Source organism: Tachyglossus aculeatus, chromosome 1 (assembly GCF_015852505.1).
Source record: "Tachyglossus aculeatus isolate mTacAcu1 chromosome 1, mTacAcu1.pri, whole genome shotgun sequence".
Taxonomy (NCBI): Eukaryota; Metazoa; Chordata; class Mammalia; order Monotremata; family Tachyglossidae; genus Tachyglossus; species Tachyglossus aculeatus.
Window position 1 is genome coordinate 97,966,020 of NC_052066.1, and position 16,640 is coordinate 97,982,659.

At 46.3% G+C, this 16,640-nt stretch overlaps 1 protein-coding gene across 1 annotated transcript in view; it reads right to left on the reverse strand.

The window, feature by feature from the left end:
* The window catches only part of SLC9A9 (solute carrier family 9 member A9), a 462,001-nt gene that overhangs the window by 319,205 nt on the left and 126,156 nt on the right, over window positions 1-16,640 (reverse strand). Inside the window, exon 6 of the mRNA XM_038751488.1 lies at window positions 5,740-5,845. Coding sequence (XP_038607416.1) covers window positions 5,740-5,845 — 106 coding nt within the window. The remainder of the gene's footprint in view (window positions 1-5,739; window positions 5,846-16,640) is intronic.

Below are 16,640 nucleotides of genomic sequence, written 5' to 3' on the forward strand. Positions count from 1 at the left end.
TTGAACTCTATGCCTGGACCAGCCGCTCAACGGGTAGCTTGTTTTCAGGGGGAAACCCCGTCTCCACTGGTCCCCTGCAGCGATGGGGAAAGCTGCTCCTCTCCTACACTGCCTGGAGGCGGTGGGCCCAGGTGGGATTTTCCACAGGGAGATGGAACAGGCTTAAACAGCAGCAGGAGGGAGTTGGGTTAGACTGGAAGAGGTCCCTGATGACAAGGGTGTGAGATCCTAGCATGGAGCTCTCAGGGAGGGTTGGGAGCCTCCTCTGGAGTGTTGTAAGGCCTCACAGCCCTCATTGTTAGGGTCACACTGGCCGAACCCTCATTAGAGTTTAAACTCATTGTGGGTAGGGAACGAGTCTCATAGACTGGACTGTAAGCCTCACCCCTTTTTATGGTATTTGTTAAGCGCTTACTATGTGTCAAACTCTGTTCTAAGCTCTGGAGTCGATGCAAATTAATTAGGTTGGACATAGTCCCTGTCCCCCATGGGGCTCACAGTCTTAGTAGAAGGAAGACCAGGAGGACCCAAGCAGAGAGAAGTTAATTGACTTGCCCAAGGTCACATGGCAAAGCATTTGGCTAAGCCAGAATTAGAACTCAGGTCTTCTGGCTCCTAGGCCCATGCTCTCTCCACTAGGTCATGGTGCTTCCCCTTGAGAGCAGGGACTGTGTTTACCACCTCTTCTGTATTGTGCTCTCCCAAGTATTAAGGACAGGGCCCTCTCTCATGAAATGCCATTGATTGATTACTTTAGTTATACTTTTTTTATGGTTTTTGTTAAGCACTTAATATGTGCCTGGAACTGTACCAACTGCGAGGTTAGATTCAGACTAATAAGGTTGGACATTTAAGCCTTAATCCCAATTTGACGGATGAGTTAACTGAGGCACAGAGAAGTGAAGTGACTTGCCCAAGGTCACACAGCAGACAAGTGGGGGAACCAGGATTAGAAAGAACCCAGGTCCTTCTGACTTCCATGCCCATGCTCTATCCACTAGGCAGCACTGCTTTTTGTACTTTCCCCCTCTAGACTACAAATTCACTGTAGGCAGTGATCACGTCTATCAACTCTGTTGTACTGTATTCTCCCAAGCGCTTAGTACAGTGCTCTGCGCATGGTAAGAGCTCAATAAATATGATCGATTGATTGATTATACTTCCCAAGTGCTTAATACAGTGTGCTTTATCCATTTAAGTTCCTTGATGGGGGGGACCACAGCTACCAACTACATTTTGCTCTCCTAAGTGCTTAGTATAATGCTCTGTGTAGAGTAGGATCTCAATAAGTACTATTGATTGATTGACTGAGTCAGAGCTCAATCAATATAATTACAGCAACTACTAACAGTACTTCTACTGGATCACTCAATCAACCAGTGGTATTTACTGAGCTTGAGTGCTCTTAAAAAAAAGCACCTGTTTCTGTGCCCAACCAAACCCCAAAGTGCTCCTTTTCAATTCCTCTCAGAGTATGCTGGGATTTATCCCTGTGCTTTTCAATGGGTCACTTCCCACAAGCATCCTCCAGGCATCAATATTTCAATTAAAAGGAACTGGTCATTATGACAGGAATTATGCTGCAGCTGCACAATATTCTGATTTAAAGTGAGCAAGCAAGAGAGCAGGAGAGTGAGAACTGCAGGCCCAATTACCCTTTTTAAAAAGAGAAAATGCTTTCCACTGAGTTTCCTTTCAAGTGCTTTCCTAGCGGGGAATAAAGGCATTCGTGGTGTGTTTATTGTCAGTCAAGAGGCAGCTGTTTAATAAGGAGCCCGTTTTATCGGTCCAGAAATCCATGGACATTTACAATCTGCAAAACTCCCCCCTCCACTAATGAAACGGGTGTTGTTTCGGTGGAACGCACACCGACATTTCTAATTTACAAATAAAATGGGCCCGAAAGGCATGCTGCTGCAGAGTGTCTGTTCCTGGAGGAGAGCTACCGGGAGATTGAGATCATTACCAAAAAACAGAGCAAGGCATCGCACAGCCGCACGAGGCATTGCCTTCTGCCATGGCCGGCCAGAATGAATTAATGATTTGAAAAGAAGATTACAGGCACCATTTTGCTAATGTTGCGGATTCTCATTAGGGAATTAATTCCAACCATTCCAGCAGAAGGGAGGCTTTTCTTTATTGGGGAAAGGTGTGCGGGAGATGAATGTCTATTGTACTTTTCCTCCTGAGTGGCTGGGTTACTGAAAGGGCGAGGGGTTGATGAGTGAGAGCAGAGTAGAATCAGCCCATACCTTGTCGGTCCAAGGCCGGGGAAGGTGAGAGGAAAAATATTTCCCTGGACCATTTTCTGGGCTAACAATTAAAGAACCCAACAGGATTCTTTCTGCTGTTCCTTCCAGGGCCAGTTTTCCTCTTCTGGCTCTATCTTTCAGTGGTACTTATTAAGTGTTTTTTTCCTTTTGGGGCATTGTTAGCTCTGGTGTCGGTACTGGAAATGGAATGGAGCAAATCCCCAGGGAATGATTTGTGACTGTCAGCAACCTCCCAGGGACAGCAGCTTCCAAACTAGTGGGAGTGCCCTCTACAAAATCTCCCCCTCACCCCACAGTTCCCTTCAACCACCCCTCCATCCACCAACTCATCCACCTTGGCCATTTCTGAAGTAGAGATCTCCTGTTTCCTATTAAAAGCTGTCCTCTTCAATGGCACTTCTGAGCCCATCTCTTCATGCCTTCTAAATAATAATAGTTATTATTTTTATGGTATTTGTTAAACCCTTACTATGCATCAGGCACTGTAATAACAATAATAATGATGGCATTTATTAAGCACTTACCGTGTGCAAAGCACTGTTCTAAGCACTGGGGAGATTACAAGGAGATCAGGTTGTCCCATGGGGGGCTCACAGTCTTAATCCCCATTTTACAGATGAGGTAACTGAGGCACAGAGAAGTTAAGTGACTTGCCCAAAGTCACACAGCTGACAATTGGCAGAGCCAGGATTTGAACCTGTGACAGCTGACTCCAAAGCCTTTCCACTCTTTCCACTGAGCCACGCTGCTTCTCTACTGTACTCTACTGCTTCTCTACTCTCTTCTCTCACCGTACTAAGAACTGGGGTGGATACAAGCAAATCGGGTTGGTCATAGTCCTTGTCCTGCACAGGGCTCACAGTCTTAATCCCCATTTTACAGATGAGGTAACTGAGGGATAGAGAAGTGAAGTGAGTTGCCCAAAGCCACACAGCAAGCAAGTAGTGGAGCCAGGATTAGAACCCACGACCTTCAGTCTCCCAGGCCCGTGCTGTATCCATTACGCCATGCCGCTTTGCTCTCACCCATATTCCTTCCTTGACCCCCATCTACAACTGCTCACTTTCTGTTCGCTCCTTCCCTTCTGCCTTCAATCACGTCTGCACCTCCCTTGTCCTAAAAAATCCTTTTCTGGGCCCCACTGCACATTCTGTCACCCCGCCTCCCTCCTCCCATTTCTGTCCAAACTCTTTGAATGGGCTGTACACAACCACTTCCTCCACTTCCTCTCCTCCGACTCCCTCCTTGACCCTCTACAATCTGGTTTCCGCCCCCTTCACACCCTTGATAGCGCATTCTCTCACGTCTCCTACGGCTTCCTTCTTGCCCAATCCAACAGCCTCTATTCCATTCTAATCCTCCTCGACCTCACAATTGTCTTGATGCTGTGGACCACCCCTTCTCCCGGAAACACTACTGAACCTTTATTCTCACACAGTTCTCTCCTGCTTCTCCTCTCATAACTCAAGCCAGTCTTTCTCGGTCTCTTTCAATCAATCAATCAATCAATCAATCAATCAATCATATTTATTGAGCACTTACTGTGTGCAGAGCACTGTACTAAGCACTTGGGAAGTACAAGTTGGCAACATATAGAGACGGTCCCTACCCAACAGTGGGCTCACAGTCTAAAAGGGGGAGACAGAGAACAAAACCAAACATACTAACAAAATAAAATAAATAGAATAGATATGTACAAGTAAAATAAATAAATAGAGTAATAAATATGTACAAACATATATACATATATACATATATACACGGGCTTTCACGGGCTCTTCCTCATCTCCTGCTCCCTAACTGCGGGTGCCCCTCAAGTCTCTGATCCAACAGATTCAAGGACCACCTCTCTGTGGATGACTCCGAAATCTACCTTGCTGACAGTGACCTCTCCCCTTCGCTGCAGTCGCAGTTATCCTCCTGTTTCCAGGACATCTCTACCTAGATGCCACCATTTTCAGTCTGTTGTCAAATTCTATTGGTTCTTCCTCCACAACAGTTCCAGAATCTGTTCCTTTTCTACATCCAAATGGCCACCACCCTAGTCCAGGCACTGTCATAGTCCTGTTTGAGACGGCAACGGCCTCCTTGCTGATCCCTCTGCCTCCAGTCACTCCTGTCGCCAGCCCCACTTTGCTCTGCTACCCTGATCATTTTCCTAAAACATTCTTTGTCCATCTCCCCACTCCTCAAAAACCTCCAGTGGCTCCTTATTCCTCTCCACATCCAGCAGAAACTCCTGATTGTTGGCTTAAAAACATTCAATCAGCCAGCTCTCTCCCTCCAGCTAGAGAAACAGTGTGGCTTAGTGGATGGAGCACTGGCCTGGGGGTCAGAAGGACCTGGGTTCTTATCCTGGCAGTGCCACTTGTCTGCTGTATGACCTTGGGCAAGTCATTCACTTCTCTGGGCCTCAGTTCCCTCAGCTGTAAAATGGGGATTAAGACTGTGAGCCTCATGTGGGACAGGGACTGTATCCAACCCGATTACCTTGTAGCTCTCCCAGTGGCTAGTACAGTGCCTGGCACATAGTAAGCACTTAACAAATACCACAGTTGTTATTATTATTATTGTTATCATTATTTATCCATGCTTTTTTTCCACTAAGCCCCATCTTGAACTCTTCACTCTTAAACCAAATCACTCACTGTGCCTTGTTTTCGTCTGTTATTGTCGACTTCTTGCTCACGTCCTCCCTGCCTGTAACTCCACCTCTGTTCACAACTTACAAACCACTGCTCTCATCATGAAAACCCCATTAAAATCACTTCTCCTCCAAGAGGTCTTCAGTGATTTATTTTCAATCTCCCCACTTTATATTCCCCAACTTCCACTTCAGCATTTCTGCCCTGCTTTAGTCCTTCAATTTTCTCTGCCCTTGTAGCACTTAATTAAATAACACTACATCTTTTACTTCCTCCTATCTGTAATTTATTTCAGTGTCCGTCTCTTTAGCTAGATTGTAAGCTCCTTAAGGTGTCTGCTGAGTCTGTTGTTGAAGGCGCAACAGCCTTGGTGAAAATGTGCCTTAATAAAAGCACATCTCTTCCAAGAGGCCTTTCCTGACTCAGCCCCCCTTTCTTCTTCTCCCCCCACTTCCTTCTGTGTCTCCCTGATTTGCTCTCTTTATTCATTCCCCCTCCCAGCCCCACAGCACTTAGGTACATATCTGTAGTTTTATTTATTAATATTAAAGTCTCTCTCCCCGTCTAGGCTGTAAGCTTGTTGTCATGCAGGGAATGTCAATTTATTGTTATATTGTACTCCCCCAAGCACTTAGTACAGTGCTCTGCACACAGTATGGGCTCAGTAAATACAATAGTGAATGAATACTGTACTTGCTGGGTGGTTAGTACAGTGTTCTGCATGGAAGTGCGTTCAGTAAATGACCTGTCACTTTAAGTGGCAGAGGCAGGGAAAGACTTTCCCCATGTGAGATAGTGCCCCAGAGCTTGCTGGTACTTACTACGTGAGGACGATGGCCACAGCATCGTTCAGGACGCTCTCTCCAAACAGGAGTGTGTACAGATCCGTGTCGACGTGCAGCTCGTGGAAGATGGCCAGGACGGTCACTGGAAAGAAAGGCATTCACAGATGGGATTGTGCAATAACAAAAATAATAATTGTGGCATTTGTTAAGTACTTTCTACGTGCCAAGCAGTGTTCTGAGCACTGGGGGGAGAGACAAGCTACTCAGGCAGAGTCCCTGTCCCACACAGAGCTCACAATATAAAAGGGAGGGAGAACAGGGATAGAATCCCCATTTTATAGAGGAGGAAACTAAGGCATGGGGAAGCAGCATGGTCTAGTGGAAAAAGCATGGGCCTGGGAATCAGAAGACCCAGGTTCTAATCCTGGCTCTGCCACGCTTGCTGTGTGACCTTGGACAAGTCTTTTAACTTCTTTGTGCCTCTGTTTCCTCAAATGCTAAATGGGGATTCAATATCTGTTCATTCATTCATTCAATTGTATTTATTGAGCACTTACTGTGTGCAGAGCACTGTCCTGAGCGCTTGGGAAGTACAAGTTGGCAACATATAGAGACGGTCCCTACCCAACGATAGGCTCACAGTCTAGAAGGGGGAGACACCTGTTCATTCATTCATTCATTCAATTGTATTTATGAGTGCTTCCTGTGTGCAGAGCACTGTACTAAGTGCTTGGGAAGTACAAGTTGGCAACATACTTGTACATGTTCTTACACCTACTCAAACTGTGAACTCCATGTGGCACTGGGACTGTGTCTAACTTAACTTGTATCTACCCCAGTGTTTAGAACAGTGTTTGATACATAGTAAGTCATTAACAAATACTACAATTTATTTGAGGGGAAAGAGCTGGAGGCCTGGGCACAGGGGAATCAGAAGACCCATGACCCATGGGATGGATCATGCTCATCGTGGGCAGGGAATATGTCAGTTTATTGCTATACTGTACTCTCCCAAGCGCTTAGTACAGTGTTCTGCACACTGTAAGCACTCAAAAATTGGACTGAATGAACGAATCACTTGGAGATGCCTTGAAGGGTAAAAAGATCTGGGGACCTGGAACAGGGGGTGAGAAGGTGGAAGGCATGGTGATGCCTTGGGTGGGGAGGAGGAGCTGGGGAAACTGGGCACAGGGGGCATAGAGGGGGAATCACATTGTTCTAAGTGTTGGGGCAAATACAAGTTAATCATGTGGGTCACAATCTCTGCCTGACATGAGGTTCACAGCCTACGTAGGAGGGAGAATAGACATCGAATCCCCATTTTACCAATGAGGAAACTGAGGCATGGGGAAGTTACGTGACTTGCCCAAGATCATGTTTCAGGCAGGTGGCAGATCTAGGATTAGAACCCAGATTCTTCAAATCCCAGAGCTATCCTCCTTTCACAGGGCCATCAATCAATCAATCAATCGTATTTATTGAGCGCTTACTGTGTGCAGAGCACTGTACTAAGCGCTTGGGAAGTACAAATTGGCAACATATAGAGACAGTCCCTACCCAACAGTGGGATCATAGTCTAGAAGGGGGAGACAGAGAACAAAACCAAACATATGTAGCCTGTTCCTTCTGTTTTGCCAAATATTCATTCATTCATTCAATCGTATTTATTTAATTTACTGTGTTTAAATCAATCAGTCATATTTATTGAGTGCTTATTGTGTGCAGAGCACTGTACTAAGCACTTAAGCACTGTATGAAGCACTTGGGAGAGTACAGTATAACAACAAACAGATATATTCCCTGCCCATAACTTCCCCTAAGCTTCTCTACTTGGACTATGATGCTCTGGGATAAAAAAAAAGTTTGATGAAAATTTTGATGCCTGTCTACTTGTTTTGCTTTGTTTTCTTGTCTGTTTCCCCCTTTCTAGACTGTGAGCCCATTATTGGTCAGGGATTATCTGTCCACATGTTTTGTTTTGTTGTCTGTCTCCCCCTTCTAGACTGTGAGCCCGTTGTTGGGTAGGGACCATCTCGATATGTTGCCAACTTGTACTTCCCAAGTGCTTAGCACAGTGCTGTGCACACATTAAGCGCTCAATAAATACGATTGATTGAATGAATGAATGAATGAAAATTAGGGATATTTGAGTTGTAGCAAAACAACTAAATCCTGCTTTTTACTGAAACTCTAGGGAGGGTGTCGTCTGAACTGGGAATCCTGTCCAGGAGTTTGGATGTCAAAGCAGGAGGTTGGTGACCTGGGGCTTTGGCCAAGGATATCAAGCCAGACTGGGAAAACCTGGCTTTAAGAAGTCGATACTTCCCTCAAAAACAAGTGATGTTTATTCAAAGAGTTGTCTGGCAGAGATGAAAGCTCCTTCATGAAGCAGCTGATTCAGACCTGACATTTTCCACCTTTACTATAGAAGTACATTTTTCTAGAAAGGTTTGAATCACTAAGCCTTCTGCCAAAATGATTTACCCTTTCTTTCCATGCAGGCAACTTAGAGAATAATATTGATAACAGTGACAGAGGTATTTGTTAAGTGCTTAGAGGAGCAGCATAGGCTAGTGGAAAGACTACGGGCCTAGGAATCAGAGGACCTGTATTCTAATCCTGACTCTGATGGTTGCCTGCTGGGGGACCTTGGGCATGTTACTTGAGTTCTCCATGCCTCATTTTCCTTAATTGTAAAATGGAGATTCAATGACTGTTTTTCCTCCTCCTGGAATTGTGAGTCCCTTGTGGGACAGGAACCGAGCCGATCTATTTGACTTCCACTTATTGCAGTGATTAAATCAGTGCTTGAAACATAGTACAGGCTTAACAACAATGGTAATAATAGTGTTAATATGTGCCAAGCACAATAATAATATGTGGAAAGCAGTTCATTCATTCATTCATTCATTCATTGAATCGTATTTATTGAGTGCTTACTGTGTGCAGAGCACTCTACTAAGTGCTTGGAAAGAACAATTTGGCAACAAGTAGAGACAATCCCTACCCAACAATGGGCTCACAGTCTAGAAGGGGAGAGACAGACAACAAAGCAAAACAAAACAGACAGGCATCAATAGCATCAATATAAATAAATGGAATTACAGGTATATGCACATTATTAATAAAATAGATAGAATAATAAATATGTACTTATATACACAGTGCTGTGGGATGGGGATGGGGCTAGAGCAGAGGGAGGGAGTCGGGGCAATGGGGAGGGGAGGAGGAGCAGAGGGAAAGGCGGGCTAAGTCTAGGAAGGCCTCCTGGAGGAGGTGAGCTTTCAGGAGGGCTTTGAAGGGGGGACGTTTGCTAGCTTGGCGGATATGAGTGGGGAGGGCATTCCAGGCCAGGGGAAGGACATGGGCCAGAGGTTGATGGCGGGACAGGTGAGAATGAGGCACAGTGAGGTTAGCGGCAGAGGAGCGGAGTATGCGGGCTGGGATGTAGAAGGAGAGAAGGGAGGTGAGGTAAGAAGGGGCAAGGTGATGGAGAGCTTTGAAGCCAATAGTGAGGAGTTTTTGCTTGTTACCAAGGTTGATAGGCAACAGTGTGGCCAGTGGAAAGAGCATGGGCCCGGGAGACAGAGGACCTGAGTTCTAATACCACTTCCATCATTGTCTGCTGTGTGACCTTGGCTAAATCACTTAACTTTCCTGTGCTTCAGTTACCTCATCTGTAAACTGGACATTAAGACAGTGAGCCCCATGTGAGACATGGACTGTGTCCAATCTGATTAGCTTGTATTTACCCCAGCAGTTAGTACAGTTCTGGCACACAGTAAGCACTTACAAATTCCACTAAAAGACAAAGCAAAACAAAAAGGACTGTGCTTTATACCAGAAAATGAGGATAGACACAGTCCCTGTCCCTTATAGGGCTCACAGCCTAAGGAGAAGTGAAAACAGGAATTTAATCCCCATTTTACAGGTGAGAAAACAAGCACAGAGAGGTCAAGATCCCAAGGTCATATAGCAGATCCAGGATTAGAACCTGGGGCTCCTGACTCCCAATCCTGTGCTCTTTCATTCATTCATTCAATCGTATTTATTGAGCGCTTATTGTGTGCAGAGCACTGTACTAAGTGCTTGGGAAGTACAAGTTGGCATCATATAGAGACCGTCCCTACCCAACAACGGGCTCACTTTCCACTAAGCTGCACTGCTAGAGAAGAAAGCAACCCCCTCTCAATAGCCACAGTCCAGATTAGGGCTTCAAACTTTACTCTCTGCAACATCCAGCTAGGCTCCAATGATGGATTGGCACATTTTGCCCTGCAATGTTAATCAGCTGAAATCCTTCAAGATGGTCCTGTAAATGAGTGGTTCATAACAGCTCTTGATCATTCTCTTCATATTTTCAATTTCCAAGTCACCTGATCTTGCAACCAGGGGCTGTGGGGCTGGGAGGAGGGATGAATTAAGGGAGCCAGTCAGAAGCACTTAGTACAATGCTCTGCACACAATAACCGCTCAACAAATATGATTGAATGAAGGATGACACAGAAGGGAGTCAGAGAAGAGGAAAGGAGGGCTTAGAGAAGGCCTCTTGGAGGAGATGTGATTTTTAATAAGGCTTTGAAGGAGGGAAGAGTAATTGCCTGTCGGATTTGAGAAGTGAGATCATCCCAGGACAGGGGCAGGACATGGGTGACAGGTTGGCAGTGAGAAAGATGAGATTGTGGTATGGTGAATTTGTTGGCATTAAAGGAGCTAAGTGTGTTGACTGGGTTGTAGTAGGAAAGTAGCTAGGTGAGATAGGAGGGGGCAAGGTGACTGAGTGTTTTAAAGCTGATGGTAAGCAGTTTGATTTGATGTGGAGGTGGATGAGCAACCACTGGAGGTTCTAGGAAAGTGGGGAAGCATGGCCCGAACATTTTTATAGAAAAATAATCAGAGTGAAGGGCACAGAGTGAAGTATAGACTGGAGTGAGGACAGACAGAGGACAGGGAGGTCTGCAAGGAGGCTAATACAGTCATCATGCTGGGAGAAGATAAATGCTTGGACTAATGTAGTAGCAGTTCTGTTGGAGAGAAAAGGGTGGATTTCAGCAGTGTTGTGAAGGCCAAACTGACAGAATTTTGTAACGGACGGGGTGGGGGCCAGGTCAGAGTCAGATTATGTCATAGGTGGCATTATGTTGGGTCATAATTCAACCCCTCTACTATCATCATCATCATCATCAGTCGTATTTATTGAGCGCTTACTATGTGCAGAGCACTGTACTAAGCGGTTGGAAAGTACAAGTTGGCAACATATAGAGACAGTCCCTACCCAACAGTGGGCTCACAGTCTAAAAGGGGGAGACAGAGAACAAAACCAAACATACTAACAAAATAAAATAAATAGAATAGATATGTACAAATAAAATAAATAGAGTAAAAAATATGTACAAACATATATACATATATACAGGTGCTGTGGGGAAGGGAAGGAGGTAAGATGGGGGATGGAGAGGGGGACGAGGGGGAGAGGAAGGAAGGGGCTCAGTCTGGGAAGGCCTCCTGGAGGAGGTGAGCTCTCAGCAGGGCCTTGAAGGGAGGAAGAGAGCTAGCTTGGCGGATGGCAGAGGGAGGGCATTCCAGGCACGGGGGAGGACGTGGGCCGGGGGTCGATATCGGGACAGGTGAGAGCGAGGTACGGTGAGGAGATCAGTGGTGGAGGAGCAGAGGGTGCGGACTGGGCTGTAGAAGGAGAGAAGGGAGGTGAGGTAGGAGGGGACGAGGTGATGGACAGCCTTGAAGCCCAGGGTGAGGAGTTTCTGCCTGATGCGCAGATTGATTGGTAGTCACTGGAGATTTTTGAGGAGGGGAGTGATATGCCCAGAGCGTTCTGGACAAAGATAATCCGGGCAGCAGCATGAAGTATGGATTGAAGTGGAGAGAGACACGAGGATGGGAGATCAGAGAGAAGGCTGATGCAGTAGTCCAGACGGGATAGGATGAGAGCTTGAATGAGCAGGGTAGCGGTTGGGATGGAGAGGAAAGGGTGGATCTTGGCAATGTTGTGGAGCTGAGACCGGCAGGTTTTCGTCACGGCTTGGATGTGAGGGGTGAATGAGAGAGCGGAGTCGAGGATGACACCAAGTTTGCGGGCTTGTGAGACGGGAAGGATGGTAGTGCCGTCAACAGAGATGGGAAAGTCAGGGAGAGGGCAAGGTTTGGGAGGGAAGACAAGGAGTTCAGTCTTGGACATGTTGAGCTTTAGGTGGTGGGCAGACATCCAAATGGAGATGTCCTGAAGGCAGGAGGAGATGCGAGCCTGGAGAGAGGGGGAGAGAGCAGGGGCAGAGATGTAGATCTGGGTGTCATCAGCATAGAGATGATAGTTGAAGCCGTGGGAGCAAATGAGGTCACCAAGGGAGTGAGTGTAGATCGAGAACAGAAGGGGACCAAGAACTGAAACTTGAGGAACGCCCACAGTAAGGGGATGGGAGGGGGAGGAGGAGCCCGCAAAAGAGACTGAGAAAGAACGACCGGAGAGGTAAGAGGAGAACCAGGAGAGGACGGAGTCTGTGAAGCCAAGGTCGGATAGCGTGTTGAGAAGAAGGGGGTGGTCCACAGTGTCAAAGGCAGCTGAGAGGTCGAGGAGGATTAGGACAGAGTAGGAGCCGTTGGATTTGGCAAGCAGGAGGTCATTGGTGACCTTTGAGAGGGCAGTTTCTGTGGAATGTAGGGGACGGAAGCCAGATTGGAGGGGGTCAAGGAGAGAGTTGTTGTTGAGGAATTCTAGGCAGCGCGTGTAGACAACTCGTTCAAGGAGTTTGGAAAGGAATGGTAGGAGGGATATGGGACGATAACTAGAAGGTGAGGTGGGGTCAAGAGAGGGTTTTTTTAGGATGGGAGAGACATGGGCTTGTTTGAAGGCAGAGGGGAAGGAACCAGTGGAGAGTGAGCGGTTGAAGATGGAAGTTAAGGAGGGGAGAAGGGATGGAGCGAGAGATTTCATGAGATGAGAGGGAATGGGGTCAGAAGCACAGGTGGCCGGAGTAGCACTTGTGAGGAGGGAGGAGAGCTCCTCTGAGGACACTGCTCGGAAGGATGGGAGAGTAGCAGAGAGTGTTGAGAGCCGGGGGGATGGAGAAAGGGGGGAAGAGACTTTGGGGAGATCGGACCTGATGGATTGAATTTTGTTAATGAAGTAGGAGGCCAGATCGTTGGGGGTGAGGGAAGGAGGAGGGGGAGGAACCGGGGGCCTGAGAAGGGAGTTGAGTGTACGGAAGAGCTGGCGGGGGTGATGGGCATGGGTGTCAATAAGGATTGGTAGCTCTGATAGGACACCCAGACACATTCCTAGTCCAAACACACACTTCTTATTCAAACTGGAGGTCTGTTGGGGCCCCTCTAGCTAGCTCTTTTGGCACCAGAAAACTGCCTGTGGGCTCCTCAGAAGTGGTTTGTTTAGAGAATTATTCTCTCTGCATGGGTCTCACTGCTGCTTATAAGAACAATGACAATAATAATAATAATAATATATGTTAAGCACTTACTCTGTGTCAACCACTGTTCCAAGTGCTAGGGTAGATACAAAATGATCAGATTGAACACAATCCCTGTCCTACATGGGGCTCACAGCCTAGGAAGGAGGACAGGTATTGAATCTCCATTTTACAAATGAAGAAACTGAGTCACAGAGTAGTGAAGTGCTGCCCAAGGTCATGCGATGGACAATTCACAGAGGTAGAATTAGAACCCAGGTCCTCTAACTCCCAGGGCCATGCTCCTTCTGCTACGCCACGTTACTTCCATTATTCTGTGAGGTAATGGTGAAGGAGGAAAGGGCTGGGAAGGGGCAGTGAGGGGGGCTCAGGTGGGCAAATGATACTTCTGAAACACACATGAATGTCGTGTTCCCAGGCAGGACTCCCGGGTAGCCATGGGCTGAGGCTGGGGACAGGCCGGAGAAGATTTTCGGAGCATCAGTTGGGCAAGGGTGTGTTAAATATTAGCAGGGAAGGGGACTATTTAACAAAGACCCAATTTCCTTGCCAGTGGCGCTTAATGAGCCGTGAGGCAGTTTAACAAGAAACCCCCGCAGAGCGCCTAATCTCCTAGGGAGGGTGATTCAGACTCCCGCAAATGGCTGTTTTTGTCTGTTTGGAAGAGGATGATGATATTTGTGAAGCGCCTACAGTAGTCTCCTACTCTAAACTGTAAGCTCATCATGGGCAGGGAATATGTCTGTTATATTGTACTCTCCCAAGAGATTACTACAGTGCTCTGCACATGGCAAACCCTCAATAAATATGACTGACTGGCTGACTGACTTTATGCCAGGCACTATACTAAGCACTGGTGTAGACACAAGTTAATCAGTTTGGACACAGTCTATTCAATCATTCATTCAATCGTATTTATTGAGCGCTTACTGTGTGCAGAGCACTGTACTAAGCGCTTGGGAAGTACAAGTCGGCAACATATAGAGATGGTCCCTACCCAACAGCGGGTTCACATTCTAGAAGGGGGAGACAGACAACAAAACAAAACATATTAACAAAATAAAATAAATAGAATAAAGATGTAAAAGTAAAATAAATAAATTGAGTTATAAATACGTACAAACATATATACATATATACAGGTGCTGTGGGGAGGGGCAGGAGGTAAGGCAGGGGGGAGGGGGAGGAGGGACTGTGTCTATGCCCAACATGGGGCTCTCAGTCTTAACCCCCATTTTACTGATGAGGTAAATGGGGCTCAGAGAAGTGAAGCGACTTGCCCAAGGTCACCCAGCAGCAGACTAGTGACAGAGGCAGGATTAGAATCCAGGTGCTTTTGGCTCCCAGGCCCGTGCTCTAATCACTAGGCCATGCTACTTCCTAGAACAGGAGAGATAAATAATCAGAGCAGTGGAAGAGAAGTAGAGTCAGAGGGGGGTCAGGTCACTCTGAAGGCAGTGGATTCCCAGGAGCAGTGGCGTCAGTCACTAACCCAGAGCGACTGTGAGATACTTGTGGGCAGGGAATGCCACTGTTTATTGTGATACTTTCCAAAGCGCTGAGTACCGTTCTCGGCACCCAGTAAGCACTTAATAAATGCAATTGAATGAATAAATGAATGAATGAATGAAAAAAAATAATAATGATGGTATTTGTTAAGCACTTACTATGTGCAAAGCACTGTTCTAAGCACTGAGGGGATACCAGGTTGTCCCACGTGGGGCTCACAGTCTTAATCCCCACTTTACAGATGAGGTAACTGAGGCACAGAGAAGTTAAGTGACTTGCCCAAAGTCACACAGCCAACAAGTGGCGGGGCCGGGATTAGAACCCATGACTTCTGACTCCCAAGCCCATGCTCTTTCCACTGAGCCAAACTGCGTCCCCCAAAAAGGAAGGGATCTTTGAAAGGACAGCCTACTTGGCACTCCGTTTGTCAGTCTCTAGGAAGAGTAATTCATACATAAATGGTAAATGTTCCCCTGGGTTCTCCCAAACACTTAGTATGGTGCTCAATAAATACCATTGATTGATTAATTATTGTTATTATTATTATTACTAATATATTTAAGTGCTTACTATGCACAAAGCACTGTTCTAAGGGAAGATAGAAAGTTACCAGTTTGGACATAGACCCTGTCCTAGAGGGGCTCACAGTCTAGGTAGGAGGGAGTAAGAAGCAGCATGGCGTAGTGGATAGAGCACTGGGTTCGGAGTCAGAAGCTCAAGGGTTCTAATCCCAGCTCCGCCACTTGTCTGCTGTGTGACCTTGGGCAAGTCATTTCACTTCTCTGTGGTTCACCTGTAAAATGGGATTGAGACTCTGAGCCCCATGTAGGGTAGGGACTGTGATTCGCTTGTATCCACCCTAGTACTTACAATGCCTGGTACATAGTTAGCACTTAACAAATACCATAATTATTATTATTATTATTAAGATTTGATCCCCATTTTTCAGATGAGGACACTGAGTCACAAAGAAGTTAAGTGACTTACACAAGGAGCAGGTAAGTAAGGAAGCTGGGATTAGAACCCAGGTCCTCTGACTCCCAGGACTGTGATCTTTCCACTAGGCCATGCTACTTCTGATTGAATGCTTATTGTGTGCAGGGCATGAAGCTCTTTGGAGAGTACAATGTAATAAAGTTGGTAGACACAATCCTTACCTTCAATGAACTTATAGTAGGTTTGCTCTACTCTATTAAAGTATAAGTTCTTCATGGGCAAGAAATGTGCCACTTCTTCATTTTCTACTTCCCAAGCACCAAGTACAGTGCACTGGCTTGGTGGGCACCCAATAAATGCTAATGGTACCATTCCTACTGCCCAATGCCTGTGTGATGCTGCTGTTTGAAAGGGCACTACAACCAGCATGGCATTTCAGTAGCAAAATGCATTCATAACTCAGCCTTTGCTACCTAGGTGTCTTCTGGGTCTCACCCATGGTGGGGTGACCCATCACTTCTGTTTCATCCATAAAATGGGGGCGAAACATCCAAGGTCCCGGAGTTGGTAGATCTCTGCAGGGTCTCCTTTTTTGTTTTTTTTTTTAATGGTATCACTTAAGTGCTTACCATGTGCCAGCACTATACTAAGCCAGGTGTGACCTTGGGCAAGTCACTTAACTTCTCTGTGCCTCAGTGACCTCATCTGTAAAATGGGAATGAAGACTGTGAGCCCCACCTGAGACAACCTGAACAGTGCCTGGCATACAGTAAGTGCTGAACAAATACCAACATTATTATTTTTATTAAGCGCTGGGGTAGATACGAGTTTATCAAGTTAGACCCAGTCCCTGTCCCACATAGGGCTCACAATCTTAATCCCCATTTAACAGATAAAGCAAGGGCCTAGGAGTCAGAAGGACCCGAGTTCTAATTCCAGCTCCTCCATTTGTCAGTTGTGAGACTCTGGGCAAATCACCTCATTTCTCTGTGCCTCATTTACCTCATATGTAAAATGGGGAATAAGACTGTGAGCCCCATGAAGGACTGGGAC